The sequence below is a fragment of the Citrus sinensis genome, chromosome 9 (genome assembly GCF_022201045.2).
Source record: "Citrus sinensis cultivar Valencia sweet orange chromosome 9, DVS_A1.0, whole genome shotgun sequence".
NCBI lineage: Eukaryota > Viridiplantae > Streptophyta > Magnoliopsida > Sapindales > Rutaceae > Citrus > Citrus sinensis.
The window spans coordinates 19,807,398-19,826,208 of NC_068564.1; the positions used below are offsets into that span (position 1 = coordinate 19,807,398).

Sequence of the window (18,811 nt, forward strand, 5' to 3'; positions counted from 1 at the left end):
ATTAAATACTGAAGTAATTATTATAATTATTTTTATTTTTTATTTTTTATTTTTTATTTTTTATTTCTCTTATCTAAGAATTATTAATTCAATGCTCAGAACAAACTCAGTTCAGTAATAAATATTCGTCACTGTAAAATTTATGAGTAAATTAGTACTGGTTTTAAAGTATTTCTGTCAAACTTGTCTATGTGAATATTATTACCCAAAATTTATTGCATTATTTGTGTGAAAAGAAAAAAAAAATGAATGAGAAACATTTCGACCAAAGTGTTGGGACTGGACCCACATGCAGTCTCCTTTGTATTATTAGTAAACATTTTGCTTTCTTTTATCAAAAGAAAGCAGAGGATCGAATTCCTTGCAATGGTAAGATTGGGATCTTGTCAAGCAAGAATCATTGCACTGGAAAGATTGCGATCTCATCAAGCAATAGGAACGGCAGCCTTCAAACAAATAAGTTATCACAAAATTGTTTAAAATAATGTATTTTATAGCGGTGAAACATTAATTGAATTTTGGAATTACTAAGGAAACAAGAATTGAAATTGAAACAATTTTTTAAGTTGTTTACGGTCATTCAATTAGTTGGTTATTTTTGTTGATTTTGTTTCACTTCCTCTTCTTGTACAAGTAGTGCGGTAACTATAATTCTTAGATGTCGAAACTATTATCAATCACTAGTTGTTAGCTAATACACATCTGAATTTTTGAAATTCAGACATAATTCTTGACATTCATGGTAACTTTTATGAAAATTTAAGTACTTGTGTTTTCTGTGGATGTCAATAATTTATGGAAATGCAGATTTCAACATTGTTGAAATTTTATAGTGCTTGAGATTGTGACTTAAATGCAGACCAAGACATGGCAAGTGAACCAGCTGACATAGTGCTTGATCTTGTCGGGGAAAAGCTTCGTCGTCTAACTGCTACGCCATCTGATCAGTTCAACATTTTCAAGGTGCCCGATGTACTGCGTAAGTTAAATGAAAAGGCTTATGAACCAGAAATGCTAGCAATTGGTCCTTATCATCGCAGTAAAGAACAATTATTGGCCTTTGAAGAGCACAAGACTCGCTATCTTAAAAAACTTCTAGAGTGTACTCGTATACCTTTGTCAGACTATGTCATGGCCATGAGGGCATTGGAAGAAAGAGCTCGAAAGCGTTATGGAGGGTCCACAAGTTTAAACAGAGATGAGTTTGTGCAAATGATGCTTCTCGATGGTTGCTTTATTTTTGAGGTTATTCGCAAGTTTTCTCGACACTTGAGGGAATATGATGACCCAAAACACTTGAGAGAAGATGATGACCCAAATTTTAAACTGAGTCGGATATTATTTCTCATAGCCCGTGATATGATTTTGCTTGAGAATCAACTTCCATTTTTTGTTCTTTGGAAGTTCTTTATCATGACTGAGATGCCTAATGATCCAAGGAATGAAAGCTTTCTTGTCATGATCCCGCGTTTTTTCAATGTCATATTACCCGGAAACGGCTTTCCAAGAGATGCTATTGATCGAGTTAATGATTATCCCATAAATGAAATCAAACATCTAGTCCATTTGATACACGATATTTGGCTTCCATCACCTGCAGGAATTAAAGCATATGGGAAACATAGCACACAATATAGCTACGGGAGCTTCATTCGTTCTGCCACAGAGTATCGAGAGGCTGGAATCCAGTTCCGGGAGAGAGAGAACCTTGGAGATTCCTTGTTCGATATTAAGTTCAAAAATCGGGTAATGGAGATCCCATACTTGGAAATTGATGATGCTACAGAAACTATTTTTCAGAATCTCTTTGCATATGAGATTTGGTCCCGGGACACAAATCCGAAGCATGTAATAGATTATGTACGATTCCTGCACTGCCTCATCAACTCTTCAAAGGATGCTGAATTACTTCGTCGTCGTGGAATAATTGATAGTTCGTTCGGAGATGATGAAGTTATTGCGACCTTAATGCACAAGCTTGGTGATGGTCTTGTATTCAGTGATGAGCAGTTCTATTACGGTGACGTTTTTCACAAAATGGCTTTGCATTGCAGCAGGCCTCGTAATCAGTGGATGGCCGCGTTGAGGCGGCGTCTTGAAAACTTGAGGGCCTGGTTGAGGCACAATTATTTCAGCACTGGATTGGCAATCATATCCTTTGTTGGTGCTGTTGTCCTTCTTCTCCTAACGTTGCTGCAAGCTCTGTTTGCAGTTCTTTCTTATTATCAACAAGCGCCAAGTCATTGAGTATAAAAGCAGGTGTAGTGATTGTCGTATTGGAGGCATGTATTAATTCGAAGCGCAATTGAAATACGGTTGTAGGGACTGGCTGTGTTATGCAAAATCTGTGAAAAAATTCTCACTCCAAAGGAGTGTAAATTGAATTCACAAACCGCAATTGAGTTGCCAATAGGAAATCGACCACCTGTCAATGAATTCTTAAATTGCCTATTTAATATTTCAATTTGTTTATGCTTTTGCAATAAATAAAATATTTTCCTTTGCTCGCTAAAAATGCTTTAGAAGGCTTTCAGAACAAGTGCATTTATTTCCGTTTTGGCTGCATTTTTCATGCTTCTGGGGTCCTACTCAATACAAACCAAAAAATTGCGGCGCAAACATCTTTTTACAGTTGTTGCTTATTTAAATAAATGACAGGCTCTTTTTCAATAATAATGATAGAAAATTATAAATGTCGATTTGAGATTTGGGGTTGCCAATGTTATTGTATCATATAGAACTTTAGTAAAGGTCACAATAACGTGTTTGATAAATGTATGTCCGTAGGTGTTCGACAGAATGCCCAGATGAAGTGGTTTTGACGGGGAAGCCAAAATTGAAAATTTGCAGCAAATGAGGTTGATACGAGAGCCTCTAGAAGGTTTGGGGCAAGAACAATCGAGAATAGTGCAATACAAGGATGTGAATCACCAAAGGATAATTCACTGACGTAATCTAGACCCCTTGATTTATATTTAAAGTAGGTTCAACGAAGCATTAAATAATTAATCATAAAAGAACTTTGAATTTGATGTCTACATGATTTGCTCTAGCTAGGAATTTTACATAGGCTCCCGTTTAAATTTATACTTGAGAAAAGACCAAGCCATATAAGGTTCTCGATGCTATATCTGTGCTGTGTAATTTTAAGTCTTAGATCCTCAACTTCAAATTTTAATATATTTTCGTTTATTTTTTTACTTTATTATGCACTTAACTCTCCAAATTACTGACATTTTTAACGCTAAATAAATTTTAAGAACGGATAAAATTTCAACTTGTCTCTTACTTACAGATCGTCTTTAATCCACTATCTAAAAAGGTGAAAACATCAATTTAATCCCATTTACTTTTTAAGAAGAAAAAGAAAAATCATCAATTTTAGCAGCCGTGTTGGGCTTTTAAGATCTTCTTCTTCTTATTATTATTATTAGTATAAGTGCATGGGTTGATGGTAGGGGTGGCAAAACGAATAAACGAATCGAATTCGAATTGAATCGTAAACGAATTGGGTTAAAATTCTATGGATCCGGATTCAATTCGTTTATTAAACCAATTGAAATTTCATGATTCGGATTCGATTCGTTTATTAAACGAATATTCGGTTCGATTCGTTTAATTCGTTTAAGAGAATTGATAAAAGAATCGAATCGAATCAGGATTCGTTACAATTCATTTAGAAAAATATAATTAATAAACAAAATTAAGTAAAATAAAATATAAAAAAATCACAAATTTAGCATCCCAGAACAAAATACAAATAACTCAAACCATATTATGCAGTCATCCAAATACCAAATTATAAATCCCTAATAATACAAATAACAATAATTCAAATTCAAATTATAAAGTAAGGTAATTTCTTTAATTCTCTTCATTTGTCTTTTTCACCTTGAAAACAAAAATTCCTACACCAAAAAGTAAATAAAATGTTATTAACATATATAAACGAAATAATTCAAATTAATTGAAGAATAAAAGATCATATATATATTAAAATTAATTAATTAATTTTTAATTTTTTAACAGTGATATAATTGAAGAGTATTAGCAAGAAATAAAAAAGCTTGCACTAATATTTTTTATATATATAAATTTATTTTTTTAAATTTTTAACAATGACATAATTGAAGAATATGAGCAAAAAATAAAAAAATAACAGCCTAGCACTAATGGACTCTTTGAATTCGTCTTGATGGAAAAAGCTAAAAGCATACATAGTTTATAACATATCTTTCGAAATGAAAAAGCTAGCACTTGGATGCAAAAATAATAAAAAAGAGAAAAAGAAGTGGAGCTTACTTTGGTGGTGACTGCTGCTGGTTGAGTGACGTTGATAAACTGTGAAATCAACCCTGAATTGCTAAGAGATGAAGGTAAAGAGATGTGAAATGTAAGAATTAAGATTAGGGCCGGCTGCTTTAATTGCTTTGACTTTGCTTTAGCTTAAAGTTACAATATTAACCTCTAAATTTTAAAAAGTTTTCAAATAAATTTAGGGATACAAAAATAATTTAATTAAACGAATAATAAACTAATATAAAAGAATTGATCTGTATTCGATTTGTTTATGACTCGTTTATTAAATGAATTCTAAACGAATAAACGAATCAAAATCTTTATTCCTGTATTCGATTCGTTTAATTAGCGAATCGAATTAAATTCACCAATTTATTAAATGAATCAATTTTTTCAAACTCAAACCCATTTAATTCGCATCGAATCGAATCAAATAAACAAATCCTGACCCATATTGTCACCCTTAGTTGATGGGCCTAAAAAAACATGCTAGATACGCGGACTTGAAAAATCACGCCAAACATGTGGGCTTGGGAAAAAAATGTTGGTGGAACTTTTTAAGTGTATGGTACACGACACCACTTGAGCACAGCACGTGTGGGCTTATGTGGACCGGCACAGCACAACCCACCAAGTGAGAGGGCCATGTTGTGCTGGCCAGTGGGCCCCATTAGACCTCAATTTGAGAGTTGACGCGGCCCGTTGGCCATCATTAGGAGTGCTAATATTAATAGTTATAAGAAATAAAATTAACACTAATGATAACATAACAAAAAATCTAATAATCAAATGAGAAACAATCAATAATAACAACAATAAATTAAAAAAAAAAACAAAGACAATACTTCTTATTATTCACCTGCTTCCCTAGTACCACGCTCATGGACTTTGAGATTTCTCAATATTCAACCTTGGAATTTTCATTAATCCGTTTTCAAACTTTAAATCGAGACCCAGCTGTCTCTCTCAGACTTCTAGACATCTGTTCAGAAACAAGAGATTAAGGATAAGGTAGGTAAGATGTGTGAAAGCTATGGTGTCTCACATGTGGTGGAAGGATTCCATGTCGGGTGCCAATGCCAATTAAGCAAGTCATTCACACATCACACTGATTTTTTCATTCATAAAGAAATTGGGGAGCAATATTAACAACAATTAATCAAATAAGAAATAATCAATAATAGCAACAATAAAATAAAAAATAATGAGGATTGCTATATATTTCAAAATTTTTATTACAGAAAAATTATCTCAAATGATATAATTTTCATCAATTGATTAATAAGAATAATATAATTAATTAAAATAAATTTTATAATTAATTATTAATAATTTAATAAATAATATATCTTTTAAAATAAAATTTAACATATCTATTATTACTCAAAAATAACACTTCTAATTATTCCCTTGATTCCCGAGTACGCCCTCATGGACTTTGAGATTACTCAAGCAAGGTTTAATTAATGATAAAAAAATCAAGACATGCGTGTCTCCCTTGCACTTCTAGACATCTGTCTGAAAACAGGAGATTAAGGATAAGATCGGTAAAATGTGTGAAAGCTACGGTGTCTCGTATGCGGTGGAAGAGTCGATGTCGGGCGCCAGGGCCAATAAAGCTAGTCATAAAAATTCATTAAGAAATTAGAGAGCAATAACAAGAATAATTAATCAAATAAGAGATGGTTAATAATATCAACAATAAGATTAAAATAATAATACTTCTAATTATTCACTTGATTCCCAAGCACTACAGGTGGCTTTAAATGTAGAAGAACAAAGCAATAACCTAAGGTTGAGTATTTTGAAAAGGACTTATTTATTTTAGTATTTTCTTTATAATTTTCTAATTAATAAAGATTTTTTAAATCACGTATTGTAGAAAAATCTATTAAATATCTTTATAATTAATAAGTATCCCACAACTAAGATTTTTTAATAGAAAATCAATATTTGATAACGTTATTCATAAATTGATATAATTAAAAATATTTTTTAATTATTAATTCATTCATTGTGAGTCTTTCCAAGGAAAAAAAAATACATTCTTTACCTTTTTAGTTTCCTTAACAGAATTGATTATTTAACATTAAAATTTTTTACTTTTAATTTTATTTTTTATTAAAAATCTTATAATCTGAAAACTAGTAAATAATTTTATTTTTACTTCTTTCTGTTAAAAGAAAGAAAATTATCACATTCATTAATTTATTTTAAAAAAATAGTTTCTTGAAATACAAAGTCTATATTATAGATAATAATCAATTCATCATCTCAATATTCTATGTGTTACCATTTTAAATATTTTATTTAAAAAAAAATTGTTTATGCTCATTTGTTTGTTTGTTTTTGTAATAGTTCTAACAAAAGTGTAAAAACTATATTCTTACGTATTTTTTTAGGTTTGCTTTTGGAAACTTTTAGGATCTTTTTTATTATTATTAAAATTCAAGAACAAAAAATACAATGAATTTTAAATTTTTTTTATTTCTTTGAGTATTACTATTACAAAATAAAAAAAGACCCACAAAAAAAAAATTCGTCTAACACCCTAAAATCTCTAAAGCCGTCCCTGGTCCACGCTCATGGACTTTGAGATTTCTCAAGAAAGGTTAAGTTAATGTCATCATCAATGCTCAACCTTGGGACTTTCATTAATCTGTTTTCAAACTTTAAATCGAGACATAGCTGTCTCCCTTAGATTTCCATACATCTGTTAAAAAACAAGAGATTTAAATATACGGTAGGACTAATCTCTTATTCGAAGAGCTTCTTCACACTACTGGTGTGTTTTGATCACTCAACAAGAGTGCTTTTCGTTCTTCTTTTTTTCCATCCACACTTTTCAACCTCGTCTCTCCAGCTTAGTGCTCTCTGATTACTCACTTCATTCAGATGGATTCTGATGAATTAACTCGGTTCTGTGAAGCACTCTCCCTTTGTGATGAGGACGGTGAGGTGATTACTATTGAGAGGCGTGCAAAAGATGCGGGAGTACAGAAACTAAAACAGTGCCTGGTAAGGAAAGTTTGAACCAACAAGTCCATTCGCTGTGAAGGTTTCAAAACAACCATTCAGCAAATTTGGCGTAACATTCATGGGGTGAAAACGGAAAGTCTTGGCAACAATACTTTTATTTTTCAGTTTCAATCACCAGCAGAAAGGAAACGAGTCTTAACTGATGGGCCGTGGCTTTTTGACAGAGCTCTCTTAATCTTAACAGAACCTCAGGGGACAGGAGAGCTCTCAAAGTTGAATTTTAGCATAGCCCCTTTTTGGGTGCAAATTCACAACATTCCAATAGTTTGTATGACCGTAGAGACCGGAGAAATTTTGGGTAAGAGGATTGGGGAAGTTTTAGAAGTGGACATAGGGTCAACTGGGACATGCCTTGGTAATTGTATACGAGTTAGAATATTGATGGATGCAACTAAACCGCTGAAGCGAGGAATTAGAGCTAAATTAGGAGGATGTAATGAAGTTACGCAGTTTGTAATATTCTATGAACGCTTGCCTGATTTCTGCTTCAGGTGTAGCTACATAAGACATCTCTATCGAGAATGTCCTATCCCTCCTACTAGTGGATCACCAGCTGGTCAAGATCTCAAGTATAGCCATTTGCTTAAGTTACCTAACTCATCAGTGAAGCCAAGAGATGCCCGGAGGTAGGAAAAGCCATCTGCTACAGTGCAGAACACGAGCATAACGGCGACCGCTTCACCGAATAGTGTAGAAGGGATGACGTCAGCAGCAACTAATTGTGAAGATCAGAAAACATCTGTGCTGCTAGCAGAATACTTTAGAGATATGGACACGCGATAGAAAAATCAAGCCGCAGATCCAGCCGCATTAATTACAACATCATCACTCTCTGAACATTCTTGAGATGCATCTCACGAATTCTTATCTACACACCCAACAGTGGAGCTCTCACCAAACAAGCCTACAAGGCTACAACTAGAGAAGCAAAATGAAAATACATCACAGGCTTCTCAATCCAGCCCATAACACCTCACTAAAGAGCCTAGTACTAAGCCATCTAAAGAGACAAGCCCAGCAAGAAGGTGGAAGCGTATGGCTCGAAACTTTAGGTTCACGGCAACCTCTTCATCCGGTCCAAATTCCAAATTTAAACGGCAAAGGGTCAGTGACAATTCAGTGGATTTGGAACCCGAGCTGAAGCGATTAACCAGAGATCATATTTCTACCGGCATTGAGCAGGAGCCTAGTAATACTCTTATTGTTCATTCCCCATACTCGTTATTTAAGCCCTCTTCAGTTAAGCAGGAAATGGCGGGTGCTGGCCTTCATCCTCGTCGAGAACAATGAAGATCATATGTTGGAACGTTCGGGGACTGGGGAACCCCCGAACGGTCCGAGCACTTAAGGAAGTTCTCCGCAAATATGAGCCTCATGTAGTATTTTTAAGCGAGACTAGGCTGACAGTGAAGCATTCAGACGTCCTAAAATATAAACTTCACTTCTCTTACCTTTTCTCAGTAACTAGGAATGGGTTCGGAGGTGGTTTGGCTCTTTTTATGGAATGAAGATAATGATATGAAGATCCTTTCATATTCCAAGTATAACATAGATACTGTTATTACTAATGGGGATGAATTATTACGGTTCACAGGCATATGTGGCCATCCTGAGCAGGTAGAAAAGAGACATACATGGACCCTGTTACGTCGATTAGCCCAACTCTCCTTAGCTCCCTAGATATGTGGCAGGGAGTTTAATCAAATCTTGCATATGAACAAAAAAAGGTGGTCCAATTCAGTACACAGACACAATGTGGGAGTTCAAAGAAACTCTTAGGGAGTGTGATCTCTCAGATTTGGGCTACACATGATACCCTTACACATGGGATAATAGAAGAGAAAATGGGTTAGTATAAGAACGGCTTGATAGATTTGTGGGCTTATCTTCTTGGCGGGACACTTACATAGCAATATCAATGCTAAACATTGATCATTGAGGCTCTGATCACTCTCCAATTCTAGTAGAGTTTTGGAAGTGCAACACATCTCTCTCTACAAAAAGACGTCATTGGGGAAGAAGGTTTGTTTTCGAAGACTATTGGAATAATTATGATGAATGCCGCGAAATAGTGCAGTGCGAATGACTTTCTAGCCATAGTGAAGGCCATTGTAATTCAGCCTCTATATTTCTACAGAATGCCAATGTTGTGCGAGCCAAACTACAAGAGTGGAGTCAGAAGAAATTCAGGGATAGAAAGCGTATATTGCAAGCTTTGACCACCAAGCTCACTTGCTTAAAATCGGATCCTTACCAGAATTATCATGGAATTTGAATTGTGGAAACGCAAATTGATGATTTCCTAAGGGATGAGGAAATATACTGGAGGCAACGCTCTAAAGCCCTTTGGCTTAAGGAAAGGGATCGCAACACTAGATATTTTCATGCCAAAGCTTCCAGCATGAAGAGAAGAAATACTATCGATGGCCTCTTGGACACTAATAATCAGTGGCGGGAAGACATATTAGACATAGAAAATGAGTTCTCCAATTATTTTACGACCTTATTTACATCTTGTACTCCTTCCCAGCAGAATGTGGAACTGGCTTTTCAATCTCTTGAGCATAAAGTTACAGCTGAGATGAATTTCGAGTTAGATAAGGAGTTTTCACCAGAGGAAATCAAATCTATCATATTTCAAATGCTTCCGTCAAAGACTCCAGGCCCTAATGGACTATCAACAGCATTGGAATGTAGTGGTTGAGTGTTAGAAAATGTATAATTATAAAAAAGAAAATCGTCATTTTACATTTCAAGTCTTACTAACAATGCTTACTTTTATGTATTTAAGCTTCTTGTAATTTAATTATGTGTGTTTTATTTTAATTAAGTATTTTATGTATTTTAGGGGCATCATGATCATTTTACAATGAATGAGAGATCAGACGGCAAAACAGACATCACTTTTGAACTCAAGATGGTCGAAAACCTCAGGAGGAGCATAAAAGGAAAAATGCCACTGTTCACATGTACGGTAGTGTCTATGTTACTGTTCACATAGACGGATCGATGACGTGGCATTGACCGATGATGTGGCATTGACTGATGAGGTGTCAGGATTCTGTTGGACTGAAATTCTTATGTACAGTTGATGGTGACGTGGCAGCACATTAGTGGACCAAAAATTACGCGTACGGTACATGCATATACACATGATTATTTTCAAACAAATTGCGTTACTGTTCAAGCCGGGTCAAACCGTGTTACTGTTCAAAACGCGTGGTCAAACCGCGTACTATTGACTGATAACGTGGCGCAATCCTGAGCGTCCAAACTATTTTTAATCTGATGGCCATGATTTACTCAATGTATCTATAAAAAGAGGGTCTCCCTCCTTTTTTGTCCCTAGTTCAATTATGAGTAGCTAATTTTCTTTCAAGCTTGGGTTGAAGGTGAAGTCTCAACATGTGTCATGGGCTTTATTTGGTAAATTTATTTTCTTTTCCCCTCTAATTTTTATGGATGATTTGACTTTTCGTTGACAAATAATAATAATCTTGTCTAGATACCGCACTGGTTTCACCGGCTCCCTAGTACAAGGTTATTATTATTTGGCACGATAAGCCTTTAGCACCATATTGATTAGAGCGTTGTTCATGAGGTATAGAAACCCCCCTCATGATTTAATTGGCACTAATAAGGAATATTCAGCCCATGGTGCATGTTGATACGGATCCAGATACCCAAGTACGTCATTTCAATAGATTTCTCTTCAATTTATTCTCGTCATTTCAATTCCAATTTTAGGATAATCTAAGTCACTTTCACCACAAATCCTACCACCCTCATACAAAATTAATTTTACACAGAATTAAAATTCACCTCCTCGTGGAATCGACACTCGTCACCATTAATCTATTCTACAATAGATTCGTGCACTTACGAGTTCAATAAAATTTGCACAACAGAGGTATTAGTCCAAATTTGGGACCAAAATCCTTATCATCCTCAAGCATATAAATCTCATGAGGTAGTCCACAACTAGAATAAAGGTAGAGTATAAGAGTGTGACAACACTTGGAATTAGGTTGAACATGAGAGCTCTTACCTCTGTTAAGCTTAGAAAGAGTGGGAGACATGGAAAAGGAAGATTAAAAAAAAAAGAAAAATTAAACAACAAGAATAAACAATTCTGGACCAACCGAAAGAAAGAAGAAGGAAGCCACAAATTTGAATCCAAAACAAGGATCTAGGGGCTGCCTTATATAGAAGAACTTGCCTTGTTCAAGGAAGGTTTGAAATTCCACCTCCCATAAGGAAATAATTAATAAAGAAGATTTTATTCCAATTTAATGAACCAACCATCATAGATTTCATTCCAGATTAATAAATAAACATAAACCAACTCAAACAAGCCAGAAACATAAAGGAAAATACCAAAAACAAAATCCCATGCATGATATTTTACGAAACAGACACATAGTGCAGAGTAGAGAACTTCAAAATTCAACTAAGAACGAATAAAATATAACCAGAATTCTATCTACATACCATTGAAACGCTTATTGAATCAGATTTTCACAGGATTTTACATAACTGAATTTGGAGTTCTGTAGACAAAGTTATGCTCAAAAGAATGCAACATGCTCGGTTGTGACTGGTAAAAGCTTATCAACGCACTTAGAAAATAAAATTTTGGGTTTTACTTAAAAAATATATGACTCTTAAGATCTAAAAATATATCATCATGTAAGAACATGAGAATGCACATGCATCATGAAATTTTTATTTTATTTTTAAAGAATGCATTAATAATGAAATTGAACAAGAAGAAGAAAAACAATGTCTGGGAATTTTTCACAACAAGCATTAATTCATGAAATCAAGACTCTAATTTCCTCAAATAAGTAAAGATTAGAAAAATTTAAGCTTGGGGTTGTGTGTGTGCGCAAACAACTCAATCTAAATCTTTTTTTCCAAAAAATTCATCAATTTTCACAGTCAAAGTCTTAAATATAAAATATAGAGTTGGTCAAACTAATCTTATCATTTTGATTTCTAATTTTTGACCATTTCAATTAACAGACTTCTTTTTTTTGTTATAATAATAGCAAAGCCCCCTTTTTTTAAATTAAAAAAACTACGGTCAAGAGCTTTCATTCTACCCTTTAAAGTAGCATTCTTCTCATGGTAGTTCGTCCTCTGTCATATTTGTGATACACAGACTCAGATTACTCAAGGATAGCCTCACTCTTAAGAGTTATAGGTATTTATTTTTTACCATAGTGTCTGTATATATTTGAGGTCTTGTGACAAGATAAGAATTAAGGCAAACAGTCATAACTCAAGTTAAATATTCTCAACGAAGACCATGTTAATCTCAAAATCTTGAGTCAAAGTAAATACTAAATTGTCATTCTTGTGCTTTTGAAGAAAGGTTAAATGACTCTAATTAAAACTTTTTCAAACTTTCAAATCTTTAGAAACATGAAAAATTGCTTGTCATTTAAAAAAAAAACACAAAAACAATGATTTAAACTTAAAATTATAAATGTAAGTCCTATATCTAAATGCACAAATGCATGATTTAAAACTAAATGAGAAATAAACATTTTGACTTACATGGAACACACACCTAAAGTTTTCCTTAAAGTTTCAAATTGTTTGGAGTCTAAAACTTTTGTGAAAATATATGCAAGTTAAACAAGATTTTTAGAAATATTGAGAACACTTGTGTTATCACAAAACACAGTCAAAGTATCCTGAACCATACCATAATTTGCAAGCATTTATTTCATCTAAAGTAATTAGGTGCAACAACTTCTAGTTGCAATATATTCAGCTTCAACCGTGGAAAGAAAAATTGAATTTTGTTTCTTACTATGCCATGACACTAAGTTATTTCCAAGATAAAAACATCTTCCAGTAGTGCTTTTTCTATCATCAGTATTTCCAGCCTAATCTGTATCACTATATCCTACAAGAATTGAATTGGTGTCATTAGTGTACCAAATACCATACTTAACTGTTCCACTGACAAAACGAATGATTCGTTTGACACCAGTTAAGTATAATTCCTTTGGATTTGCTTGGTACCTAGCACATACACCAACACTGAAACATATATCAGGTCTACTTGCAGCCAAATAAAGTAAGCTACCAATCATGCTGCTATAAAGACTAGGATCAACACTAGAATCATTATCATCAATAGTCAACTTGGTATTAGTACTCATAGGGGTTCTCAAGTGTTTTGCAGAATGTAAGCCAAACCTCTTAACTAAACTCTTGGCATACTTACTTTGATTAACAAAAATTTCATTCTCCATTTGTTCAGCATAGGTTTCTTCATTTAAGATATCATTCAAAAAGGCACTCTTAACATCCATTTGAAATAATTTAAAGCCTATTAAACAAGCAATTGCATAAAGAAAACGAACATATTCGAGTCTAGCAATAGGTACAAAGGTTTCATCAAAGTCAACACCTTCAATTTGCGTGTAGCGTTGTGCAACCAATCTAACTTTATATCTCACTATGTTACCAAATTCATCAATTTTGTTATTAAAAATCCATTTGGTTTCTATAACATTTGTGTGACTTGGTATAGGTACTAGCATCCATACATCAGTTCGCTCAAATTGTTCTAATTCTTCTTGCATAGCTTTGACCCAAAATTCATCAACTAAAGCTTTCTTCACATTCTTAGGTTTAGTTAAAGATACAAAACAAGTAAATCTTACTAGATTTGCATACCTTTTCCTTGTGACCATTTGTTCATCAAGATTACCTAGAATAAGATCAAATGGGTGACTTTTCTTAACTCTTGATGATAGTTCCTTTCTAATTGGGTCATGTAGGTCAATGGTTGCCTGGAGTTTTGAAACTTTCTCCTTCACATTCTTTGGTGTTTCCTTAGAGGCGTCTTCTTCAACATGTTCTTTTTCTTTTAAAGAAGGTTCACTAGATTGACCTTCCTCAATAACTCGAACTTCAGGAGTAGTTGGAACAACATTTGGTGTTTCTAAAAGATTGATTATCTCTTCCTCAATTAAGTAATCTGCAAAATCTTGATAATTATTAATAACCACATTTGCAGATTCAACAATATTTTGAGTTCTCATATTATTAGAGTAACCAAGAAAAACACCTTCATCACTTTTTGAATCATATTTACTAAGATGTTCGCAATCATTCAATATAAAGCACATACTCCCAAAAATATGAAAGTAATCTAGATCAGGTTTTTTATCTTTCCATAACTCACAATGAGTTTTCTTAATACTTGGACGAAGATAAACACGATTAATGGTGTAGTAAGCAATGTTAAGTGCTTCAGCCCATAATCTCTTTGAAAGTTTCTTTGAGTTTAACATCATTCGTGTCATTTCCTGCAAGGTCATATTTTTCTTTTCAACAACACCATTTTGTTCTAAAGTAATGGGTGAGGAAAACTCATGTGAAAGTCTACGTAAATTACATCTTCAAAACAACAGTTTTAAACTTCTCTTCCATGATTACTTCTAATTCTAATATTATTGCAATTTTGTTCATTTTTAACCTTTTCACATAGTTTTCTGAACACATCAAATGTATCTGATTTTTCTTTAATAAAGTCAACCCATGTATACCTATAGAAATCATCTACACACAAATGCATACCTTTCTTCAACCAAATGTTCAACTTGCATTGGTCCCATAAGGTCCATATGAAGTAATTGTAGCACCTTTTATGTTGCTCTATCCCGAATGGCTTTATGCGACGCTCTTTGTTGTTTTCTAGAATGACATGAACCATATTCCAAATTGTTTCTTATTAAGCATTAGAACTCTTTTTACAACACCTATTTTCACAATTCTAGTCAGTAATCTATAGTTCAAGTGACCCAACTTTCGATGCCATAATTCTGTGTCATCAAGAATGGTCTTATGACAAATAATTGAGCTAGTCAATTTATAACAATGATAAGATGAACAATGTCCTTCTAAAATGTAATTTCCATCAACATCAAGAACGTGACATTTGTTTTTGTCAAAGTTAACAAACAAGTTTTGATCACATTTGACTAATACTGAGTAAATTTGCTTTGCGATCCTCCACATGCAAAACATTGTCAAGTTTTGGAAAACCTTCCATATTCAAAGTTCTTTTTCCAAGCACTCAACTTTTCAAACTATCCACAAAAGTTACATTTTCTTGATCAAATTTTTGATAATTGATCAAGATACTTCTATCACTTATCGTGTCCAGAATAACCAATATCGAAGTACTAAAAATCAATAGTGCAAGTTCTCAAGGAAATAAAGAAAACGTAAGCTTTATAATCAGTCTTCCTCATCCAAGTAGTTCTAAGTTTATTTTCACTTGTCTCAAACTCAGGTCTAGGTGTCATCCTAAGTTTTCCATGAGAATAATTAAAGAACATAGCCTTTTTCATATATGTCCTTTCATATGACAAAAATGACAAGTGGGAATAAACATATTATTCTTACCTTGAAGAATTGGTGAAGAATGTGCAATAGTTTTACCTTTTTAAAAATATGGAACTTTAATTATTGGTAGAGAAGCTGTAACTTGAGAAGCTTTAACAAACATACCTTCAGAATTTAAGTCTTTACCATCTTGATATCCAAGACCATGATGATCTGAGCTATACTTGCCAATTAACAAAATATGATCTAACTTTTGAGTTCTAAAATTCATCATTTTGAGTGACTTTTTAGTGTTCTTTAATTTTGTGGTCACTGCAAGTAGTTGATTATCTTTGTCAGCAAGTAAAGACTTGTAATGAATTACCTCACTTTCAAGTTTTGCCTTATCATCCAAAAGATTGGATACTTGACTCATCAGGGTCACATTCTCATTGTAGACTTCTTCCCATTTAACGAACATCATCTTGTAGCTTTCATGAAAAGCTTTCTTATCATTTATATTAATGTCACTAACGTCGCTATCTGAATCATTATTCTTATTAAAATGTTGCACAATTGTGTCAAGACGGAAATCAATGTCTTCCTAGCAAGAAGCCAAGTACAAGGCTTCAGATGTGGATGCATCTCTGATGTTTGATTCCTATTTACTGCCATCATTATGGACAACAAGTTCTCCAATGAGGTCTTCTTCATCAATGCTATCATTAAAATCATCATCACTCAAAGTGGATTGCATTGCTTTCTTTTTCATAAGAGTGTTAGCACATTGTGCTTGTATGTGTCATATGCCTCCACATTCTCTGCATCGAATACCCTCAAGTTTGTTAAAATCAAAAAATTTAGAATTAGAGTTAGAAGAACATTTTTGAGCCGTAGGAAGCACTGATGTAGAAGTCTTCTTTTATTTGTTAATATTCTTCTTTTTCAACATCTTCTTGAAATTCTTTACAATAAGTGCAAGTGAATTATCCACGTATAAATATGGATCATCATCCTCACTTGATTTGGTGACGGAAGCCTCCGTTTCAAACTGAAAAGCAATACCTTTTTCTTTCTTGTGATTCAAATTCAAGTAGTTAGTCTCATAGACCATCAATTTTCCTATAAGTGAACCTCTAGTCATAGCAGACATATCAGCATATTCTTCAATGGCCAAAATTTTAGGATGATATGGATGGACATATCTTAAGATTTTTCTACAAATTTCTTCCTTAGAAATAGGTTTTTCAAGAGCAAAAAAATCATTAACCATAGTAAGGATTCTTGAATTAAATTCATGTATGGTAATGTTCATGCATTTTCAGGTTTTTAAAATCAAATGGAAGTTTCTGAAGTTTAGAACGTTTTGCCGTAGTGTCGCCTTTAAAAGTACTTTGGAGTATATCCTAAGTAGTTTTAGATGTCTTGCATGTAGAATTAGTTGGTGTTGAAACACATCAACTCCATTAACAATGGCATTAAGTCCTCTTTGTTAGCCTATATGGCTATAAATATTGATTTTGATGATAACAAACCACATGTATTTATTAAGCAAAGATTTATGAATTATGCTTTTATAATAAGAAAATGATGTTATGGAATTAAAGCATTTTGGACTAAAAAGAAAGCATTGTTAAAATCTTTGATAGAGTTTTTAAATTTCGGATTTGGACCTATTTGAAACTATTTAAATATTTTTAGGCCATTATATAATTTTACAAAGTTTGGGCGAAATCATAATTTCAGAAAGTTTTGGGATTGACAAAGCATTATTTAAAATTATGAAATTGGACCTATTTGCAAACCTTTATACCGTTTTGGGTCATACTACAGTTTTATAAAGTTTTGGGGTCAAATTAAAAATTTAGGAAAATCGGTTACAAAAACCGTTACTGTAGCAGCTTATTGTAGCATCCGGCTTACCGAATGCAAAAATCAGAAAACTGGATACGGGGCAGAATGCATCCAGAATGCAAACGGCTTACCGGATTCCGAATCCGGCAAGCCGGTTAGGCAAAATTCAAAATTTTGCCTTAACGGTAACAAAAATCCAGCTTACCGGATTCCATAAACGACAAATCGGATAGCCCAGAATGTGAGTAACGTCTAGTTTTCGAGCTCAAACTATAAGAACTCAAATCCAACTCATTTTGAAGCTCTCCAACAAGCAAAAACAAAAAGCACACGTGATATCTTGAGCCTTCAACTTGCAAAACACAAAACATTGAATCATTCATTATTCTTCATCTTTAAATATCTACTCATTGAGTGAGTTTGATTGTAACTTTCATTTCTTCATTTCATTTGTAAGAGTTTGAGTGTGTGAGACACTTGAGTGAAGAGATTGGGAGATAATCTCTTTGTTGTAAAGGTTTATTGACACCTCCAACTCAATTGTAATCGGTTGAAGCCTCGGAAAGACTTGGATAGTGAAATCCTCAAGTTTGGATTGCTTGGAGGCGTGGACGTAGGCGGGGATTGCCGAACCACGTAAAAATTTGTGTGTTTGTTTCTCTTCTCCCTTACTTTTTAATTATTGTGCCTTTATTAAACTTATTGCTTTCAATTTTTATTAAATTGCTTGTTGTGTGGATTTGCTAGGTTAATTTTTAAATTTTCAATTCACCCCCCTCTTGGGTTGCACACTTATATTTCACTCTTGTATTATATCCAAATGCATCAAGTTCATCATTAGTCCATTCCCTGACTGGGTTGGGAGATTCTACACTATCTTTATCAATTTTGATAGGTTTGTCATGTGAGTACGCATTGCTAAACTCTTTCATCAATAGCTGTCAGATAAATTTCCATCTTATGTTTCCAATAAGCATAATTCGTCTCATCTAGTACAAGTGGACGGCCCAAAGAGTCTCCCTCTATTTGCAAACTCATACCTACAAAATAGATCTAAGTTCCAAGAATTTCACTAAATAGTTAGTGTCCTGCTCTAATACCAATTGAAATTAATTTAGATCTATCGCAAATAGATGTAGGTAATTAAAAATAAAAAATTAACAACTTAATTAATTTTTGAAAATATTGTTCACCGTTATTGTTCATCGTTACTGTTTATCCACATAAAAAATATTAATTTTGAAAAAACACAATAAAATGCAGAAAA

The 18,811-nt window shown here is 33.5% G+C and overlaps 2 protein-coding genes and 1 long non-coding RNA gene across 3 annotated transcripts; 2 read left to right on the forward strand and 1 right to left on the reverse strand.

The window, feature by feature from the left end:
- Positions 1-1,123: 1,123 nt before the first annotated feature.
- On the forward strand, positions 1,124-2,494 carry LOC127900024 (UPF0481 protein At3g47200-like). Its single transcript, XM_052434340.1, has one exon. The coding sequence runs from the start codon at positions 1,132-1,134 to the stop codon at positions 2,245-2,247; it is 1,116 nt and encodes a 371-aa protein (XP_052290300.1). The 5' UTR covers positions 1,124-1,131; the 3' UTR covers positions 2,248-2,494.
- Positions 2,495-3,684: 1,190 nt separating this feature from the next.
- On the reverse strand, positions 3,685-4,450 carry LOC127900021 (uncharacterized). Its single transcript, XR_008051971.1, has 2 exons — positions 4,303-4,450; positions 3,685-3,908 (listed from the first exon to the last, which is right to left on the reverse strand). It is a non-coding gene; the product is annotated as an uncharacterized LOC127900021 (long non-coding RNA).
- A 2,744-nt stretch (positions 4,451-7,194) lies between these two features.
- LOC127899916 (uncharacterized) lies at positions 7,195-7,968 on the forward strand. Its single transcript, XM_052434063.1, has 2 exons — positions 7,195-7,317; positions 7,444-7,968. Exons 1-2 carry the CDS (start codon positions 7,195-7,197, stop codon positions 7,966-7,968), a joined length of 648 nt encoding a protein of 215 aa, XP_052290023.1.
- Positions 7,969-18,811: the final 10,843 nt, after the last annotated feature.